The 15,975-nt window shown below is 52.7% G+C and overlaps 7 protein-coding genes across 7 annotated transcripts; 4 read left to right on the forward strand and 3 right to left on the reverse strand.

Annotated features, from left to right (window-relative positions):
- Positions 1-57: 57 nt before the first annotated feature.
- On the reverse strand, positions 58-3,486 carry NUU61_004896 (forkhead domain protein; the record flags this gene model as incomplete). The annotated part of the gene is made up of 1 exon (XM_056655478.1): positions 58-3,486. The coding sequence occupies one exon, from the start codon at positions 3,484-3,486 to the stop codon at positions 58-60; it is 3,429 nt and encodes a 1,142-aa protein (XP_056511091.1).
- Positions 3,487-4,387: 901 nt separating this feature from the next.
- Positions 4,388-5,267, forward strand: NUU61_004897 (uncharacterized protein; the record flags this gene model as incomplete). The annotated part of the gene is made up of 2 exons (XM_056655479.1): positions 4,388-4,895; positions 4,975-5,267. The coding sequence occupies 2 exons, from the start codon at positions 4,388-4,390 to the stop codon at positions 5,265-5,267; spliced, it is 801 nt and encodes a 266-aa protein (XP_056511092.1).
- Positions 5,268-5,811: 544 nt separating this feature from the next.
- NUU61_004898 (cyclic nucleotide-binding domain-containing protein) lies at positions 5,812-7,047 on the reverse strand (the record flags this gene model as incomplete). The annotated part of the gene is made up of 1 exon (XM_056655480.1): positions 5,812-7,047. The coding sequence occupies one exon, from the start codon at positions 7,045-7,047 to the stop codon at positions 5,812-5,814; it is 1,236 nt and encodes a 411-aa protein (XP_056511093.1).
- A 1,235-nt stretch (positions 7,048-8,282) lies between these two features.
- On the forward strand, positions 8,283-10,116 carry NUU61_004899 (carbohydrate-binding module family 48 protein; the record flags this gene model as incomplete). The annotated part of the gene is made up of 3 exons (XM_056655481.1): positions 8,283-8,305; positions 8,433-8,562; positions 8,821-10,116. 3 exons carry the CDS (start codon positions 8,283-8,285, stop codon positions 10,114-10,116), a joined length of 1,449 nt encoding a protein of 482 aa, XP_056511094.1.
- Positions 10,117-10,866: 750 nt separating this feature from the next.
- Positions 10,867-12,048, forward strand: NUU61_004900 (uncharacterized protein; the record flags this gene model as incomplete). The annotated part of the gene is made up of 1 exon (XM_056655482.1): positions 10,867-12,048. One exon carries the CDS (start codon positions 10,867-10,869, stop codon positions 12,046-12,048), a length of 1,182 nt encoding a protein of 393 aa, XP_056511095.1.
- Positions 12,049-12,748: 700 nt separating this feature from the next.
- Positions 12,749-13,224, reverse strand: NUU61_004901 (uncharacterized protein; the record flags this gene model as incomplete). The annotated part of the gene is made up of 3 exons (XM_056655483.1): positions 12,749-12,823; positions 12,906-12,964; positions 13,128-13,224. 3 exons carry the CDS (start codon positions 13,222-13,224, stop codon positions 12,749-12,751), a joined length of 231 nt encoding a protein of 76 aa, XP_056511096.1.
- A 924-nt stretch (positions 13,225-14,148) lies between these two features.
- NUU61_004902 (uncharacterized protein) lies at positions 14,149-14,537 on the forward strand (the record flags this gene model as incomplete). Its single annotated transcript, XM_056655484.1, has 2 exons — positions 14,149-14,360; positions 14,426-14,537. The coding sequence occupies 2 exons, from the start codon at positions 14,149-14,151 to the stop codon at positions 14,535-14,537; spliced, it is 324 nt and encodes a 107-aa protein (XP_056511097.1).
- Between the last annotated feature and the right edge of the window lie 1,438 nt (positions 14,538-15,975).

The raw sequence follows: 15,975 nt of genomic DNA on the forward strand, positions 1-15,975 counted from the left end.
GTAAAACAAAATTCATAAGCCGTCACACTGAAAAGAAACACATGGCTTTCCAAGCCACTATTCATCTTTCAGGCTTCCAACCAGATTGCCAAGAACGTCCATGATGACGGCCTCATCTTTAGGCTCGCCGCCAGGGAATGAACTTTCCGTGGCAGCCCCCAAAACACGAGCGCGCGCACTTCGGAGCACCTCTCGGATGTAGTTCTTGTCCTCGTAGTCCTCCATCAGAACAGCCTCAAAGTCATCGATGGCCTTGTTCGCTCGTTCAGTAAACGAGGATGACTCTGAGGGTCCAGATGGTGCCGAATTTGGCTGAGCGGGAGGCGGTTGGGGTTGTTGATGAGTTGGAGGCCCTCCGGGGAGAGGGTGTTGTTGCGGTGGCGGATGATGAGACGGTGGGGCCCGTTGTGGAGGCGGGTGAGAAGGCGGCTGCGCCCGGGGCTGCGCGGGTGGCTGGTGCTTGGGTTGGAATGGGGGTCCGGCGGGAGGAGGGAAGGCTTGAGGTTGCGGGTTGATGTGTGGTGGGTGAGACGAAATGGGCTTTTGAGGTGGATATGGTGACTGATGCTGCGGCGGTCCCTGGGGAGGCCTTGGGGTCTGTGATGGTCGGGCCTGAGCACCTTGCGCGGGAGTATCGGAGGCGTAGGGAGAGGTGTATGTTGAGGGAATGGTCTGCGCGAAAGCAGCTGGGAGACTGTTGCGGATGGTACTCGGGATGGGAAAGGAGGCAGGAGCAGGGGTGGGCTTGGGAGCTGCAGCCGGAGTCGCACTCGAGGCCGGATTGGGAGTTGGAGTCGTAGCCGGAGCCTGGGTCGGGGCCGCAGGGGGGGCCGGAGCCACCGTCGGTGCGGGAGCAGGTGCCGTTGAAGGAGGTGGATAAGGACTGGAGTGTTGTGGAGCAGCAGGTGTTGGAAAGGGGGCCGGTGGGATCGAAGGGAACTGGAAGTGCTGGTGCTGGTGCTGGTTGGGCGCTGGGGCTGGTGCCACCGGCGGGGGTGCGTACGAGTGGGACATGGGAGGCATATATTGCTGAGGAACATTGGGCGGAGGCTGCGACACCTGGGGCGGCGCCGGAGGAGGCGACGGGCGCCTCTTCTTTTCCTTCTCGACCGATGCGCCTGGCCGAAGTTGCCATGACCATCCCTTTCCATCTCGCTCGGCATGCATGAATAGATGGCTGTTGCCATTAAGGTTATGCCGCACACTGGATGTCCAACCCTCGGTCTCGCACTTGAAACGGAAGTAAGGATACTTGAGCTTCAGCGCGCGGTAGATCTGCTTGAGCGTCATCGGGGTACCCGCATCTGTTAGGGCGTCGAAGATGAGCACAGCGTAGTTGTAAGGAGGTTTGGCCAGATCCTCTTGCGAATAAGCGGACTCCGGGGGATAGTTGGGAGATGGTGATCGTGACGGCTTGCGTTTCTTGACCGGCGGAGGCTTGATGGATTCCTCGGGCCGTTGCTCTGCAGGAAGCTGGCCGCCTTCCGTCGAAGGAATAGGAACATCCACCGATGTGCCATCGGGCTTCTTCCGCTTGGTGTACTTGCGTTTTTCAGATGGCTTTGGCGTGGGCGACTCAGCGCCAACGGATTCCTTGGTGGTCGTCTTCCCTGCCTTGCCCCGGTTCGGCGGCGGGGTGACACCTCCATTAGCCTCTCGCTTGGCAGCCATCTTCTGTTCCCGGGCGAGTTCTGCTCGCTCGCGCTTGGACATAATCCCATCCTTGGGAGGGCGACCAGGTCCGCGACGGCGAGCCGGCTGTTCTCCAGCTTCGATGGACGGTACTTCGTCGGTCTCTTTGCTTGTTAGGTCAACCTTGGAAGAATCCTTGGGCTCGGCGCTGTCGCTGACAACCTTGTCAGGCTCATCGAGTTCGTGTTCGGCATCAATCGAAGCGGCGTCCTCTTCTTCTGCCAGCTGCGCTTCCATCCGATCGGCTCCTGTCTCACCAATAGGGACATCAGGTAGCAAAAATCTGATGCGCACGCCACCTATCTGGATATAATCCCCGCTGTGTAGCGGGCGAAGTTGGCCCGGAGAGAGCCAGTCAGCCCCGATGAACGCTCCATTGCGGCCCATCACTTCCATCTCGAACAAATTGCGGTCAAAATTGTAGGCAATGCGGACGTGCCTGCGGGAAATGCCTCGATGACCAGCAGCGCTGCCGTCGACTGTCGTCGGGGGGTGGATAGGGATCGTAGGACAGGAGTCAGGAGATGGAAGCAAAGCGAGCGTATCCACAGGCTTCGCGTCACCATTGCCTTCTTGAAGAGACTGCATGGCAAGCGCATTGTAGTCTGTGGTCGACTGTAATTGAGCAGGAGTTGCGTGCAAGGGCACTACAGAGTCGTCATATGAAGATTTTGAGGACCGCCGACTGAGATCGATGTTGGCCGGAAGATGCGGAGGAACATCTGGGTCGAAACCCATGATACCTCCTCGATCACTGACAACGCTTCCCATCATAGCAGCGCTTTCTTCCTGTTTAACCCGGTTCGGCGTGTGCGAGGTGTTGCCTCCACTGGAACTCTTTGCTCGAGAGCTCCGCACGGCCTGCCGGTATTGAATCTCTCGCTGATGGGCAGCGCGCGCGGCCCGAACATCTCGCCCAAGAATGAACGAGTAGGTATTGACATAGAAATGCCCATCATCAAACTCTAATTTGGCAAACGCCTGGATTCGAGGTTCTGAGCCCGCAACCGATGCCGCGCCATCCTGATATCCCAGGGCCGACAGATCGGCGCCCTGTGAGAGATAAGCGGCGGTGAGCAGCTCGTTCTGCTGAAGGGCCTCGAACGCATTTTTCGGGGCGGCGGCGAAATCGAAGGGCGGCAGGAGTGAGGGCTGTTCCGGGTTCGACTTTGAGTTGAGTGGGTCGGAGAGGCCTTCCATTGCATCTGATGTTTTAGGTCCTGCGCTGTCTCCTTGGTGAGCGGCACCGAGCCCGGCAAGTGAATCGCCAAAGGAGTCTCCATTCGACATATCCTGCATCCCTCCTGATACCACGGTCGAAGGCTGTTGTAAATTCGGATCGGCAGTCGTCACATCCGGGCCCATAGTGTCAAGCATTTGAGAATACGCCTCATCCATTTTCACATCTCCAGAAACATCCTGACGCTCATTCGGGAGGCCGGCGAGTGGTGCTGTCGAAGCCGGAGCAGAGTTCGGCGAAGATTGATTTCCGAGGAGCTGGGCTAGAAGCGCGCTGGCGGCGGACTGCGTGTTGGATTCTCTTTGATTACTCGGGGCCGATAGGCTCTGGTCTTCAGTCGGTTCAGTCTTAATTCCGATCGAGTTCGTGGCGGATAGGCCCTGGGGAGGAGTCGACGGGGCAGAATTATTCTGCATGTCGCGCATGGCGGAGTCGCTCCCAGGCTGGGACGGCGAGGCGTCGTTGTGGGAGCCATAGTCATATATAGGACTCTCAGGGCCTGGATCAGGCGGTCGATGGCCCACGGCTGGCGCAGTCATGGTCTGCGACGACATGACAGGTGCTGAGGGAAGAGAGGGAGAAGAGCAAAAGCTGAAGTTCTCTCTTTGACTCGGGCGGTGAGCGATTGCCGGGGTGGCGTCTGCAGGCGGCCGTAATCCAGCTTGCGCATTTCTACACCTCAGCCATTGTCAATGAGATCAATGTTTCTTTGCAAAACGATGAGCAGCGAGAACTTGCAATTTCTCTGGACTTGAAAACTGATTTCTTCGCTATTGCCCGGCCTGAACCCCCCGTGCATCGCGAGGATCAGCACGGGTCAAATTTTCTCTCCCGCCCCGCTCCATCTCTCCGACCAGATCCACCCGTGGACTGGTTTGGGTGCCTGGTTCCTCACCGGTTCTGTTCGAGATCGGCGCCAAAAGATCTTCGTCTTGGAGATGGTTGTCTCAGACTCGATGGAAAGAGAGACTACTGGGAGCAATACCGACGGGCGCTTTTGCTACTTATTTTGGTCAACACATCAGGCTCTCGCAACGACCTCGAGCACTTGACTACGACCATGGATCGCAGCTTTATTATTGTCCAGACACTGTGCTTTCAAGTGGAGTCGACCCCTCTGATATTCGGTGGCTTGCCTCCACTGCAGATTCGGCGCAAGGCGACGGTCCTCCGGGCGCCAATGGTACCCAAGCAGTTAGAGATGAGCTGACAGCAAAAGCCATGGGACAATGCAAGGTCTGGCAGAAGCGTAGATTTTCTGACAAGTCGACTATGAGCTATTAGATCATACATGAATGCACGACACTGTGGGGGGAGAAGCGGAGCAAGTTGCAGCGCCGAGGGGAGATCTTATCGATAGCAGTTGGGCCTAAAATCAATCACCTACATGCCACTTTCTTCGACACACGAATCGTCCCACAGACATTGAAAAAGCAGAATTCAGCAAGAGACACCATGCCAAAACCCAAGAAGACCGACTCCAAACCCCAACGCACAGCGCCTTCCAACCCCACCGCGCCCGACTGGCCTCCTCTCCGCCCCCTTCTCCCCGCACTCGACCTCAGCCTCACGCCGCTGCTCACCGACCAGATCTATTTGATCCGCAATTTTCTGTCGGGCTCGCTGTGCAAAAACTACGTCTCGTTTCTCGCGTCATTACCCCTGACCACGACCCCCGGCAAGCCGAAGAAGGACGAGGCCGTGCGGGTCAACGACCGGTTCCAGATCGAGGATGCGCGGTTTGCCGAGATGCTGTGGAGTGGGACAGCGTTGAAAGAACTGGTGACAGAGCGATTTACCGAGGAAGACTATAACGATGACAGGGAGGAGGATAGTCGCGATCCTGCGATGTCTACTGAACTCGCGCAACGGGCGCGCCAGCTCTGGGGCGGGGAGCCGTTAGGCCTGAACCCGAATATTCGCATCTATCGGTACTCGGCAGGTCAATTCTTCGGGCAGCATTGTAAGTGTTGTTACCAGAACAAAAAAACATAGTCTTGCGATCAATGTGCACATACTAATAAAATATCGACGCGCATCAGACGACGAATCCAACTCAATAACCTTCCCTCCCTCCCCGACAACTCCCAAACCCACACCCGCTCGCACAACCTGGACTCTGCTCATCTACCTCACTTCGTGCAATGGCGGCGAAACCATCTTCTACCCGGACCCAACACGTGCGAACCCCAACCCCACGCCGATATCCGTCCCGCCGGAGACGGGGATGGCGCTATTACACCGACACGGGGATCAATGCATGCTGCACGAGGGGAATGAGGTGACAGGGGGCGAGAAGTGGGTGTTGCGAAGTGATTTGGTAGTTGCGCGGTGATGTAAGGATGTATTCCGGATCGTTTGATACCTGATTTATAGCTAATATATACCCGGGCATATTTCCTATCTTGTAGATGAAATACCTAATCATCATCACATTCTAGTCAATTGGCTCCTCCTACCATTCACCTAGACAGACAGGAAGAGAGCAGCACGCATTGGAACAGATCGAGCGATACAATTCAGAATAGCAAAATAGTATGACAGGGACGATAGTAGGTACCTGTGTCAGGCAAACCGCACCGCACATAGAAGAGACAGGATTGGTAGATACAGTCACGTAGTCATAAAGAGTGTAGAGTCGGCGGAGACGCGGTGGAGCGGCAAGGTGGAGAGAGAGAGAGAGAGAGAGAGAGAGAGAGAGATAAAGAGATAGAGGGATAGAGGGAGGGTATAGGAAAGGGAATAAAAGAAACAAAACAACAAGCAAACTGGCAGAACACGAAGTCCGAGTTGAAGTAGGCAACATTCTAACGCGTTCCTCTGCTCAACCCTCCCCCTCCCCGGGATTCGAATTCGAATTCATTCGTATCATATCACATTTATGCGGAAACAGGGGACTTGGCGGCATCCAGATCATATTCCGCGCGTCTCATGATTTCCTCGACGGGGCCAAGCAGTCGCTTGAACCCGTCCCGGCCCAGCCGCGCCACCTTGACATCCGTCTTGGTGACGATGCTGGCAGCCCGCGGCTTGTCGTCCAGCAGCGCCAACTCGCCAAAGTAATCGCCTCGGCGATAGTCCTTGACAGACCCAGACACCCCGTTCTTGAATGCTTCGGCCTCGCCGGACTCCAGCAGGTAAAAAGCATCGCCGGGGTCGCCCTCGGCGATGATGGTCGAATTGGCAGGGTACTTGATAGTATCCAAGGCATCGGCGATTTTCGAGCGCTCATAGGGCTTGAGGGAGGAGAGTAGCGGAACCTCTTCTAAAAAGGCTTCGTACATGCGACGGCGCTGGAAAGCCGAGTCCATCAGGATGCGGCGGAAGGTGATGCGGTCCAAAGCCCAGAGAGTACTTTTTGCGTCGAGCGACAAGACTGTCGCGGCCCGCGGGGCGTTGTACATCAGGGCCAGCTCACCGAAGGAGCCTCCAGGCCCCGTCGTCGCCACCTTGTTACCCAGGCCATCGGGGCCGGGCTGCACCGAGCCGGACGGGTGGATGTAGATGTCGAAGTGACCGTTTTCCACAATATAGAAGTAATCTCCGGCGTCGCCCTGCGAGATCACCTTGATGTCCTTGGCGGGGATGGGTTTCTCGACGAGGGCATCCAGAACCGTCTTGAACTGGTCGTCGTCGAGGTGGGAGAAGAGGAAATTCCCGCTGACGGCGGTCTTGAGCCGGGCCAGCTGGTCCTCCGTCTTGGGGTGGTGCGGAGGCGTCCAGCTGTCCGTGCCCGCCGAGGTGGGATTTAAGGATTCGGCCGACACCGAGGTTCGACGACCCAACGCATAGTTGTTGGGGAACCCTTGCTGGGCGATTCCTGTCGGGAGCGAACCCTGCCCGTCCTCCTCTGGATGACCCAGCCCCGATCCGGGCCCCGTCTCGAATGGACTCCGACTGAACAACGACGCTCCTTGTGACCCTCCACCAAACGCACTGCCTCCAAAGTTGGTGCTCCCTGATGGCGCACCGGCGTTGGCCTGACGAAATGTCACATTGGTGGGTGACGTCACCTCGAATTCTTCATCCTCCGAGATCTTTTGGATGCCGGGGGATTTCTCTCTGTTGACCCCGCTGAGAAACGGGTTGGTACCGGGGAACGAGCTTTCCGCCATGATTGAAGGGCCGGAGGGGCTGCGACTCCGGCCAGGATAAAGTTGGAGAAAGAGAAGTAAAGAGTCTGTGTCTCTCCGGGCGTTAGGGAGGACAGAGTGTGGGAAGGAAGAAAGTGGGAAACTGAGCAACATAAGAACCAGTGGGAACCCGGGGCTGGGCAAAAGCGAGATGATCCGCGTTTCGCAGAACGGAGGGGCAGACAGTGGAGATTGGGGTCTAATTGGAGAATGTCTTTTAACACCCTTTTTTTTCTTTTCTTTTTCTTCTTCTCTTCTACTTATTTCTTGTCTCGGGAAGAAATGCAAAACATTGGAAAGAAAGAGAGAAGAAGAAGAAAAAGGAAGAAAAAAGTGAAGCTGAGACTGTCTGACTGACCTGTTGCCACTGGAAGCTGTACCCGAACCCTGCACCAAAGATGTTCCTCGCCCTCAAGACCGAGAAAGAGTCAATGGCCGTGAAGAGGGGGCGAGAGAAGGATGCGAGGAGGGGTAGATTGGTCTGAGCTTCACCTTGTCGATCATGGAGAGTCTACTCCGTACTGTACGAGGGATCCACTAGATTACTAGAGGCAGAAGAAAGAAGTACAGAACATAAAAAATGTAAATGTAAAAGAAAGAAAAGAAAAAAGAAAATTCCATGTTCCAGGCGTCTTCTAGAACAGTAGATGATCATTGCATTGGTGGCGATGTATCCTGGCCCCGTTTTCAGCCATGTCTTATACATCCAACGGAACATTGGATTCTTGTTTTACACGACATAGCCAAAAAAAGAGAGAATAGAATATAATTCAAAAGAATGGAGATCTGCCCTGTTCTATGAGTTCAAGACACTCTAATTCTGTTTGATGTAGACTTATCCATGCAGATCACCTTTCTCTCTTTGCTGCAGTCGGGCACGTCATGGTGAGCTGAGACTCGGGAGCCATCCATGGTAGAGACTTGAATAATTTAAATCTTTCAATAATTCAATACTTCAATACTTTAATACGTTAATGCTTCAGTATTTTAATATTCTCAATAATTTAATCAATTCATAATTAAAATTCTATAATTAATTCTCTGTAACTATACTATCAAGCATCACTATCAACTCCATCGAAAGGCCCTGTTGGCCTGTGCCCCACTGAGAGAGCTTGGTCACTTCTCCAAACCCCCGTCTTCTCTACTCCCCAACATTTCCTGTTCCTCTCTCCCTCTCCCTCTCTCTATTATTCTTTACTTGGATTAATCCAGTGATGGGCACGTTCATATTCCAATGGTGAGTGAAATTGGCCCCGTTCCTCGGTTCCTGAGCTCGGCTTCCGAGACCTGCTCTCGAGTACCCTCGAGTCCCTGTGGCACGGGCATTGAATCACTGACTGGTCGGATGTGTGCATTGCATGTAGGCCCTACAACGCGAACGAGGTGTTTGTAACGGGCACTTTCGATGATTGGGGCAAGACAGTGAAATTGGACCGAGTGGGCGACGTCTTTGCAAAGGAGGTCAGCCTGCCAGTGGAGAAGACCCAGTACAAGGTATGCCTTTGTTTTTGAATGATCTCTTTCTGTCTTCTTTTCTCACACACACACCCCCATGCCACCACCCACGCCTTTTTTTTTTTCTCCCTCTCTCTCGTATTTAAAACGTTGCGGTGAGCGATGGCTGCCTGAGGCAGGACTAGGCACCCCTCAGCTCTCTCCATGACGCCTTGAACTGACGTCACCCACCCTGTCCCGCTTTCCCCCCTCTTTAACTATAAAGCAGCCCCATCGCTGACGTGACTCTTGCACAAGTTTGTCGTGGACGGCACCTGGACCACGGATAGTCGGGTACGTGAGGAGAACGACGAACACAACAACATCAACAACGTGCTACTGCCCGAGGAGATCAAGACCCAGACAGACTCTGGTGCTCACGGTCTCGCAACCATGTCTGGCGTGACCCCCGATTCCACCGCCGCCGCCCTGGCGGCCAACGTTCCCAAAGAAGAGGCAAATGGCAGCCTGCCCGGTACCTTCCCCGAGACGCCGGGACAGGAATCCGAACAGACGCTGTCCGTGAATCCGATCCCGGTCTCGGGTGGCTACGGGAATCCGATCAAGCTGAACCCAGGGGAGAAGGTCCCCGATGCCAGCACGATCCATGGCAACACCGTCGAGTCGAGTGTGAAGCTGGACAGGGAGTCGTATGAAAAGGGCGACAGCGTGCCTCTGGGCAGTGCTGGCGTCCAGAACACTCCTGATACCGCCGGCCCCAGCGCTTTCAACCTGCCCCCGGTCTCCAAGAATACCATCCCTGAATCCAGTCTCCCGATCGGCGGGCCCGCGCAACGAGCGGCGGCGACGGACCTCGAGCACAACCAGCACGTCGGTGGCCCGGCACAGCAGGCCGCGATGACGGATCCGGGATACACCATCCAGTCGGCGGCACCCACCTCGACCACGGCTGCGTTGGCTGCCGGAGTACCGCTGGAGTCCCAGAAGGAGAAACAAACAAACGGCGACAAGCCCGTTTCCGAAGTTCCGCAGGTGGTGCAAGAGTCGATCGCCGAGGCCCATAAAGCCCCCGAAGCCACCACCAACAAGGAGGCTGTCGGCGAGAAGAAGGAGGTGGAACAGGAGCTTCAACGGAAGGTGGATGTGAACGAGTCCTTGGGAGCCCCGGCTCCCACCACCACGGCGGCCACCTCAGCCACCGCCCCGAGAGGCACTACCAACCTCGGCGTGGATTCGGTGGACGTGTCGCCGACCTCGACTCCTCCTCCGGGTCGTGCTGCACCCACCTCTGCGCCCACCTCTGCCCCTGCCACTGAGCCCAAGACCGCTGTGTCGGGTGTGGGCAAGGAGCAGATCCAGGCCCCTACCGAGGGCGACTCGTCCGCCGAGGCCACCGGTCCGACCGTGACCACCGGTGTGGCATCTGCACCGACAGCCGAAACCTCGACCGCGACGACCGCCGAACAGTCTGCCAGTACCGAGAATGCTGCCGCCATCGCGCAAAAGTCCGAAGCTCAGGGCAGCGCTAAAGAGGAGAAGAAGAAGAAGCGTCTGAGTGGATTCTTCAGCAAGCTCAAGGAGAAGCTCAAGTAGATAGTTTGGTTGGAGCGAAGCTCAACGTTCATCCTTTTAGACCGTGAGTATAGCAGGTGGAAGATTTTCCTTTTCTTGTTGGGTTTGTTTCTGCTTTTTTTTTTCTTCCATGTTTCTTCTGTTCGACCTGGATACCTCATCTGCAGTCTGTCGCATTGTGTTCCAGCAAGCCTTTTTGTTTTTTTCATTTACTATTCTCGTTTAATGACTCTGAATCTCTAATCCGTCTGCGTTGAGATACTGTTGTGTAGTGTCTTATACCCCGAGTGGCTGTTTCAATATGCTACGGAGTAAGTCGGGGTTATAGGTGATTTGTTGCCTATGACTGTTACTAAGGGAAGAGAAGTTAGTATGAATTAAGATATAAGGGGGAAAAACATTGAAAGGATAAAAAAAAGGTAACTCACCCTTCATATTATTGTATAGATACGCGCCGAGCCCGAGAGAGATACAGATAGCCAATCTAGCGCCCACACACGCAATTGGGGCTTCCTTGGAGCCCCACGATGGGTTATGGTGTGTTATGGCGCAGACTATCCGTAGGTACACCTTGGGTTAGGTCGGGCAAGTCGGGCGAGTCGGGCGCGTAATTGTCTTGTTCAGGGGCCGCGCTAGTCTAATAGGAGTGGCATATCAAGGATCAATTTTTTTACCTGAGATATTACCTAGCCCAATTTTCATTGTATTCCCTATGTCTCGTGTCTTGCTCTTCTCTGACCTCCAATCCGCCTTAAGAGCGTGAAGTCGAAAATGCAATTCAACGGATGGCTGTACTGGTGTATAATCATAGCTATCTGGCTTTTCTGCGTCGAATGTGCTCCGAGTCTTCACCCAGCGAATTCCTTTTCCCCTGTGAGCTTGTCACTCAAGCCCCAGCGTGCCGAACGGGCCTCGTCCGATTTTCAACGCCGGGCTGGACCATCAGACTCGAATGTTCGACCCCAATCAGCTCAACTCATCGTCTCATCACCTTTTCAATTGCGATTTTCACACTACACCGTGACGGAAGACCGCGTGGTTGCAGGCCGCACCGATCCAATCAAAGTTTATCGTGCAAAGCTTCAAGATCTCGAAGATCCCCGTCAGCGTCCGGAGACTGTGGCTATGAAGAACTCACATGAGGAGGATTTAATTCGTGGGGGGTTGATTCAAGCTGAACTCGCAAGACACATCAAATACATCATGCCTGTGAAAGCGATCTTAGTGGTCCAGGGTAGGGATATCAGCAAGCCAAACTGGCTTATGCTACCCTTTCGATCACCTAAGACAGAGTTCCGAAGGATGATTCTTTCAAACCAAATTAACGACAAACTCCGAGTGGTGGCCATAGCACAATTGTCAGAAGGGCTGAAGCTCCTCCATGCAGAGGGCTACTATCATGGCAATATTCGAGCACGAAATGCAATGTTATGGATAGACGAGCTGGGTTATATGACCATGCAGTGGATTGATTTTGATACTGTTGGTACTGCTGCAACAGCAACAGACCGCCTAGGCATATCAGGATATGGCTCACCAGGTACCCATGTTCTCTTGATCCTTAACTATTCAAATTCTAACAAATCTCGAACAGAATGGTTTTATTTGAAGCGCATTGAGCATCAGAATATTCGATATTCTACACATGCTTCAGATGTGTTTTCACTGGCAATGTTAGCCCTACGAGCAATATATCTCTACCAACTCTCCTACGACGACTTTGTGGATGAATGGAAAGACATAATCCAACTTCACGATCCAGAAAGCATCGTGAGATATTTAACCTGGCTGGAAAGGCAGGGAGATCTCCAAAGAGAAATGACCGAAGGAATGCGCAATGTTTTCGCGCGGTCTCTATGTTTAGAGAGGTATCAACGCTTCACTGCTGCTGAATTTAGTGATCACTTTAGTTGGGAAATGAGGTCGGTCATTGGGAACACTATGGAATGCTGAAACCAGGCTCAGTTTGAGATTTAATATATGTAAACATGACTCTAGTTTAGCGAGAGTGGACATTTAGCACGATAGAAAAAAATGCCAGACAGAAACGCCCAAGATCAGATCCCTAATTACTTCCAATGAGTTCCCTCCAACTAGCCATGAATAAAAACAGTAAAAGGAAAAAGGAAAAGTGGAATAAAAAAATGATATACAACAAATTCATAAAATCATGAACCGAAACCAATCAGGTGGCCATAGGATCAAGCCATAAGAATGATGAGTCTTTCACCAGACTCTGCACAGCACCAGTAATATCATAACGTCTGTTGACGTTTCTATAGGATATTCTTACGGAGGAGCTCCCGCAACTCCGGGGAAATCACCTTAGGCTTATCGGACGCTATAGTGTTATTTAGCGACGAAGGTCCGGAAGAGCCTACATTAACACCGCTACTAGATCTAACAGCGTTCCGCTAAGGTAATTTACCCTTATTAGTGTTCGGTGCTGAACCTTAGCTATTATACAAAGTAAATAAAAATAAAATCACTCGATAGATAGGTGACTATATCATAGAAAAAAAACCCCCGAACTGTACAAGGAAAAACCATCGGTGTATTCATTCGCCCAAGGCTCCCCAAAGACCACAACCCGAAAGGAGCGGGATTTCAAGCCAGCCAAGCCATTCATTTATCCATTATCGTCTTCCGTCGCTCAATAATCTCTGCCCGTCAGAAGGGTATGGCATTGCTGACTTGTCCGTTTAGTTTGACGGGGTATCCCAGCATACTATTGAAGTTGTTAGCCAGGTTATCATTATGATGATTATTGTTTTCCGAGGAGAGACAGGGGAGAATGGGCTACGACATACTCCTTCCCGGTCTTGGTGCAGTTGCAGCCACAGAAGATAGAGGCGGGCCAGCAGATGACCTGGAAGAGAGATTAACATCCATGGGTAGCTCTTTTTATAAGTAGGTGGTAGACTTGGGACACTTACTGCAGCCACGATGGTACAACAGAACCCTGATAGCCCCAAGGTATTCGAGTTAGGTCATGTATTCATTTGTTATATATCTTGGTAGGCACCACTTACCCAGCGTCGGCCCGACCACCTTACAGTGACAGGGATTCTGGTCAGTGCCACATTGGAAACAGATCGGGAAGATCGGGAAGAACGGCATGTCGCACATTGTTAGGGTGAAGTTGCAACAAAAATGCAAGAAGTCTGGGAGCTCAATGCCGAGGCTAGAGAGGGGTGTAGGGTGGGTGTGTAGACAGATAAAAGGCAGGAAAAGGAGGAGAGCTTTCCCCAGACCACCCACACCAAGGGAGTTCACCGCCCGAGGAGTTCTCAAGGTTCTCAAGGTTGGATGCTATCATGATGACGCAGTTGAGATCGTCCGCTTACGATCGCCATACTACAGTGCACAGAACTATCAAGCACTAAACACTCGGCAGTCTAGGCATAGAGTGTGAGAAAATTTTGATTGGCAGGATTTTGATCCATACTTTTTTTTTTTTGTTTATCACTGGTTCATCACCCATAAGAAGCATCCATGGATAACCTGGGAAGATCGAGATTCTAAATTATGCCTGAAGAAAGTGGCCCACAACATTTACATAAGCTGTGGCTGAACAAATTGTGGCTGACACAGTTATGGCTCAACCCCGCCTCACCAGCCACACACATAACCAAACCGTCCCAGTCCAATCATCGTCACTGCCGGGCGCCGAACCGTTACATGTCCAAGTCTAGTCCCCTGACCCCTGATTCCTTTCGGAATGTTTCATCCCAATCCCTTTCTCTTCTCTCGGTCTCTCCTTATTCCTGCATATCAGGAGGAAGTACTCATTTAGTTTGCTTGGCACTGGATTCCTCTAGGCAGCAGCCCTGCCCAGACCACCCAAGCCTGCGCACACACGACACAGTCCTTGGCCCTCGACAGTCGTCCCTGTCACACATTCCTTGCGACCATCGGCAAGTGATCTCTTCAAGCGAGGTACTTCTACGTGCACAGCCACCCTTGATTCTTTCTCGACTCCAACTTCCACCAACTCCTCCGCCCCCACTCAACCAACACAAAGCCACCACCGACGCCCTCCCTCTTTCCGCCATGGCCGTCAGCAGCCTCGTCCCCCTCATCATCCTTCTCGTCCTCGTTGGCGTGCTCGCCGCTGTTGGCTACGTCGCCTACTCGATTGTCCAGGGTGTGAGCAAGAGCACGCGCGAGAAGATGGAGCGCAAGAATGTCGTCTTCACCAAGGATGGTATGAAGGTCGAGGTGAAGGAGATTCGAGATGAGGAGTACAAGGATCGGAGCCAGAGGTGAGTCTCACCCCACAATCATCCCAGTATCTGGGTTGAGCTCATGCTAACGTTTGCTGTTTTAGTGTTCTGGTCAACATGTGGAACCATACGTCTTTTCCCGCTTATAAGAGTCGTTTCTGGGATATGGCGGGCTCCTCGAGTCAACAGAGTGGTGCTGAGAAGCGCAAGCCGTAGGTTCTTCCTTTTTGTTGCTGGGATATTCCAGCTTTGGAAAGTTCTTGCCGTGCTGACTTGACCAATGCTCTAGACATTCCCATTAAAGCCGGGAAGGTCCTGCGGACGAAACGAATACCAACCGTGGAACATCTTTTTATAAAATGAGATCTATGGAAACTAGTTGAGAGAGAGGTCGAATATGACCCCTCACTTTTGGCCATGCGATCTATCGAGATTCTTGCATCATACTTTTGATCTGTTTACTTTGTTTCATCTTTTACTATTTGCATGTTTCTGCCATTTTGTTCCCAAATTACCGTGCTTTGGGCGACGTGTTATGAGTGATGGGCCTCGATGTACGATAATGTTCTCTATACCCCGGGATCCCACCGGACGTGATCTGGTGACTTTCATCTCGTTTTGCGACCGGTATGATGGTCCCACTTGACTCTTCAAGGGGCCCGTGCTTGCGATTTAACTTGGTTCCTGCTGCATTAAAGTCCGATGTGCATTGAGCGTGGTTGATCTATACGATCTATACGATCAACGTCGAGTCTCGAAGGTAGTCGAGGTAGTCTATTGCAGACCCGCTTTTCTTTTCTTTTTCTGTTCCTCCTAGATCCTCCTAGACTGCCTTCCCTTGCGTAGCGAGTTTATTCTGTTTCAACTCTGTCTCTATATCCCCTGGCCTGAGTCGTGCGACGTCATGCTTGCATCGGACTTGTTACCCTGAGAAATAGATAGAATAGACTGTATGGTTTATCTACTTCTCCTATATTCATCCTGACCTGGAAGTACGGTCCTTGTTAAAAAATCTCATATAAATAAATACCTCAGAGTGTTTGCTTATCGAAATTGCATATATCAACAGTGTGGACTCGTCCACTGCATGCTAGTCACATTCGAAAACCAACTTGATCCATAAACCAAACCACAAATCAGCAAAGCCAGACCCGCCCAGGTGCTCAAAGCCAGCTACTGTACAAATCCATGGGATCCGTCATTTGCCCCGCTTGAAACCCTTGCTCTCCTTGCCCCGTGCCTCAGGTTTCTCTTTTGTCTATCGAATGGAGGGGAGGGTCTGACAATCCCTTCATTGTGATTGGCTGGAACTGTTAAGCATTATGGTCCACCTGACCAGACCGTCTCGAATCAGCAAGGCACGTGCACCCAGCAAGGGAAGGCCCTTGCAACTACACGTTGTCGGCCTGCTGCTCTCCATAGGCCGCGATCCACAGGATTTTGTGGGGCGACTGCATCTCATCACCATTTCCGATCGAAAAGCTTGCGGGTACAGGCAGGTGGCATTGTGCCCGATGGCTTAAATGCTTGGTCGCCCTTCTGTGGATTTTGTGTACCCTTTGACTTTTTTTCTCCTTTCTGTCGTACAATCGCCCTCCGAGATCTCCCCTCCCATCTCCCTTGAGGTGAACAAAGACTCAGCAACCCAGCTGTC

The sequence above is a fragment of the Penicillium alfredii genome (genome assembly GCF_028826965.1).
Source record: "Penicillium alfredii strain IBT 34128 chromosome Unknown utg000007l_segment0_segment0, whole genome shotgun sequence".
NCBI lineage: Eukaryota > Fungi > Ascomycota > Eurotiomycetes > Eurotiales > Aspergillaceae > Penicillium > Penicillium alfredii.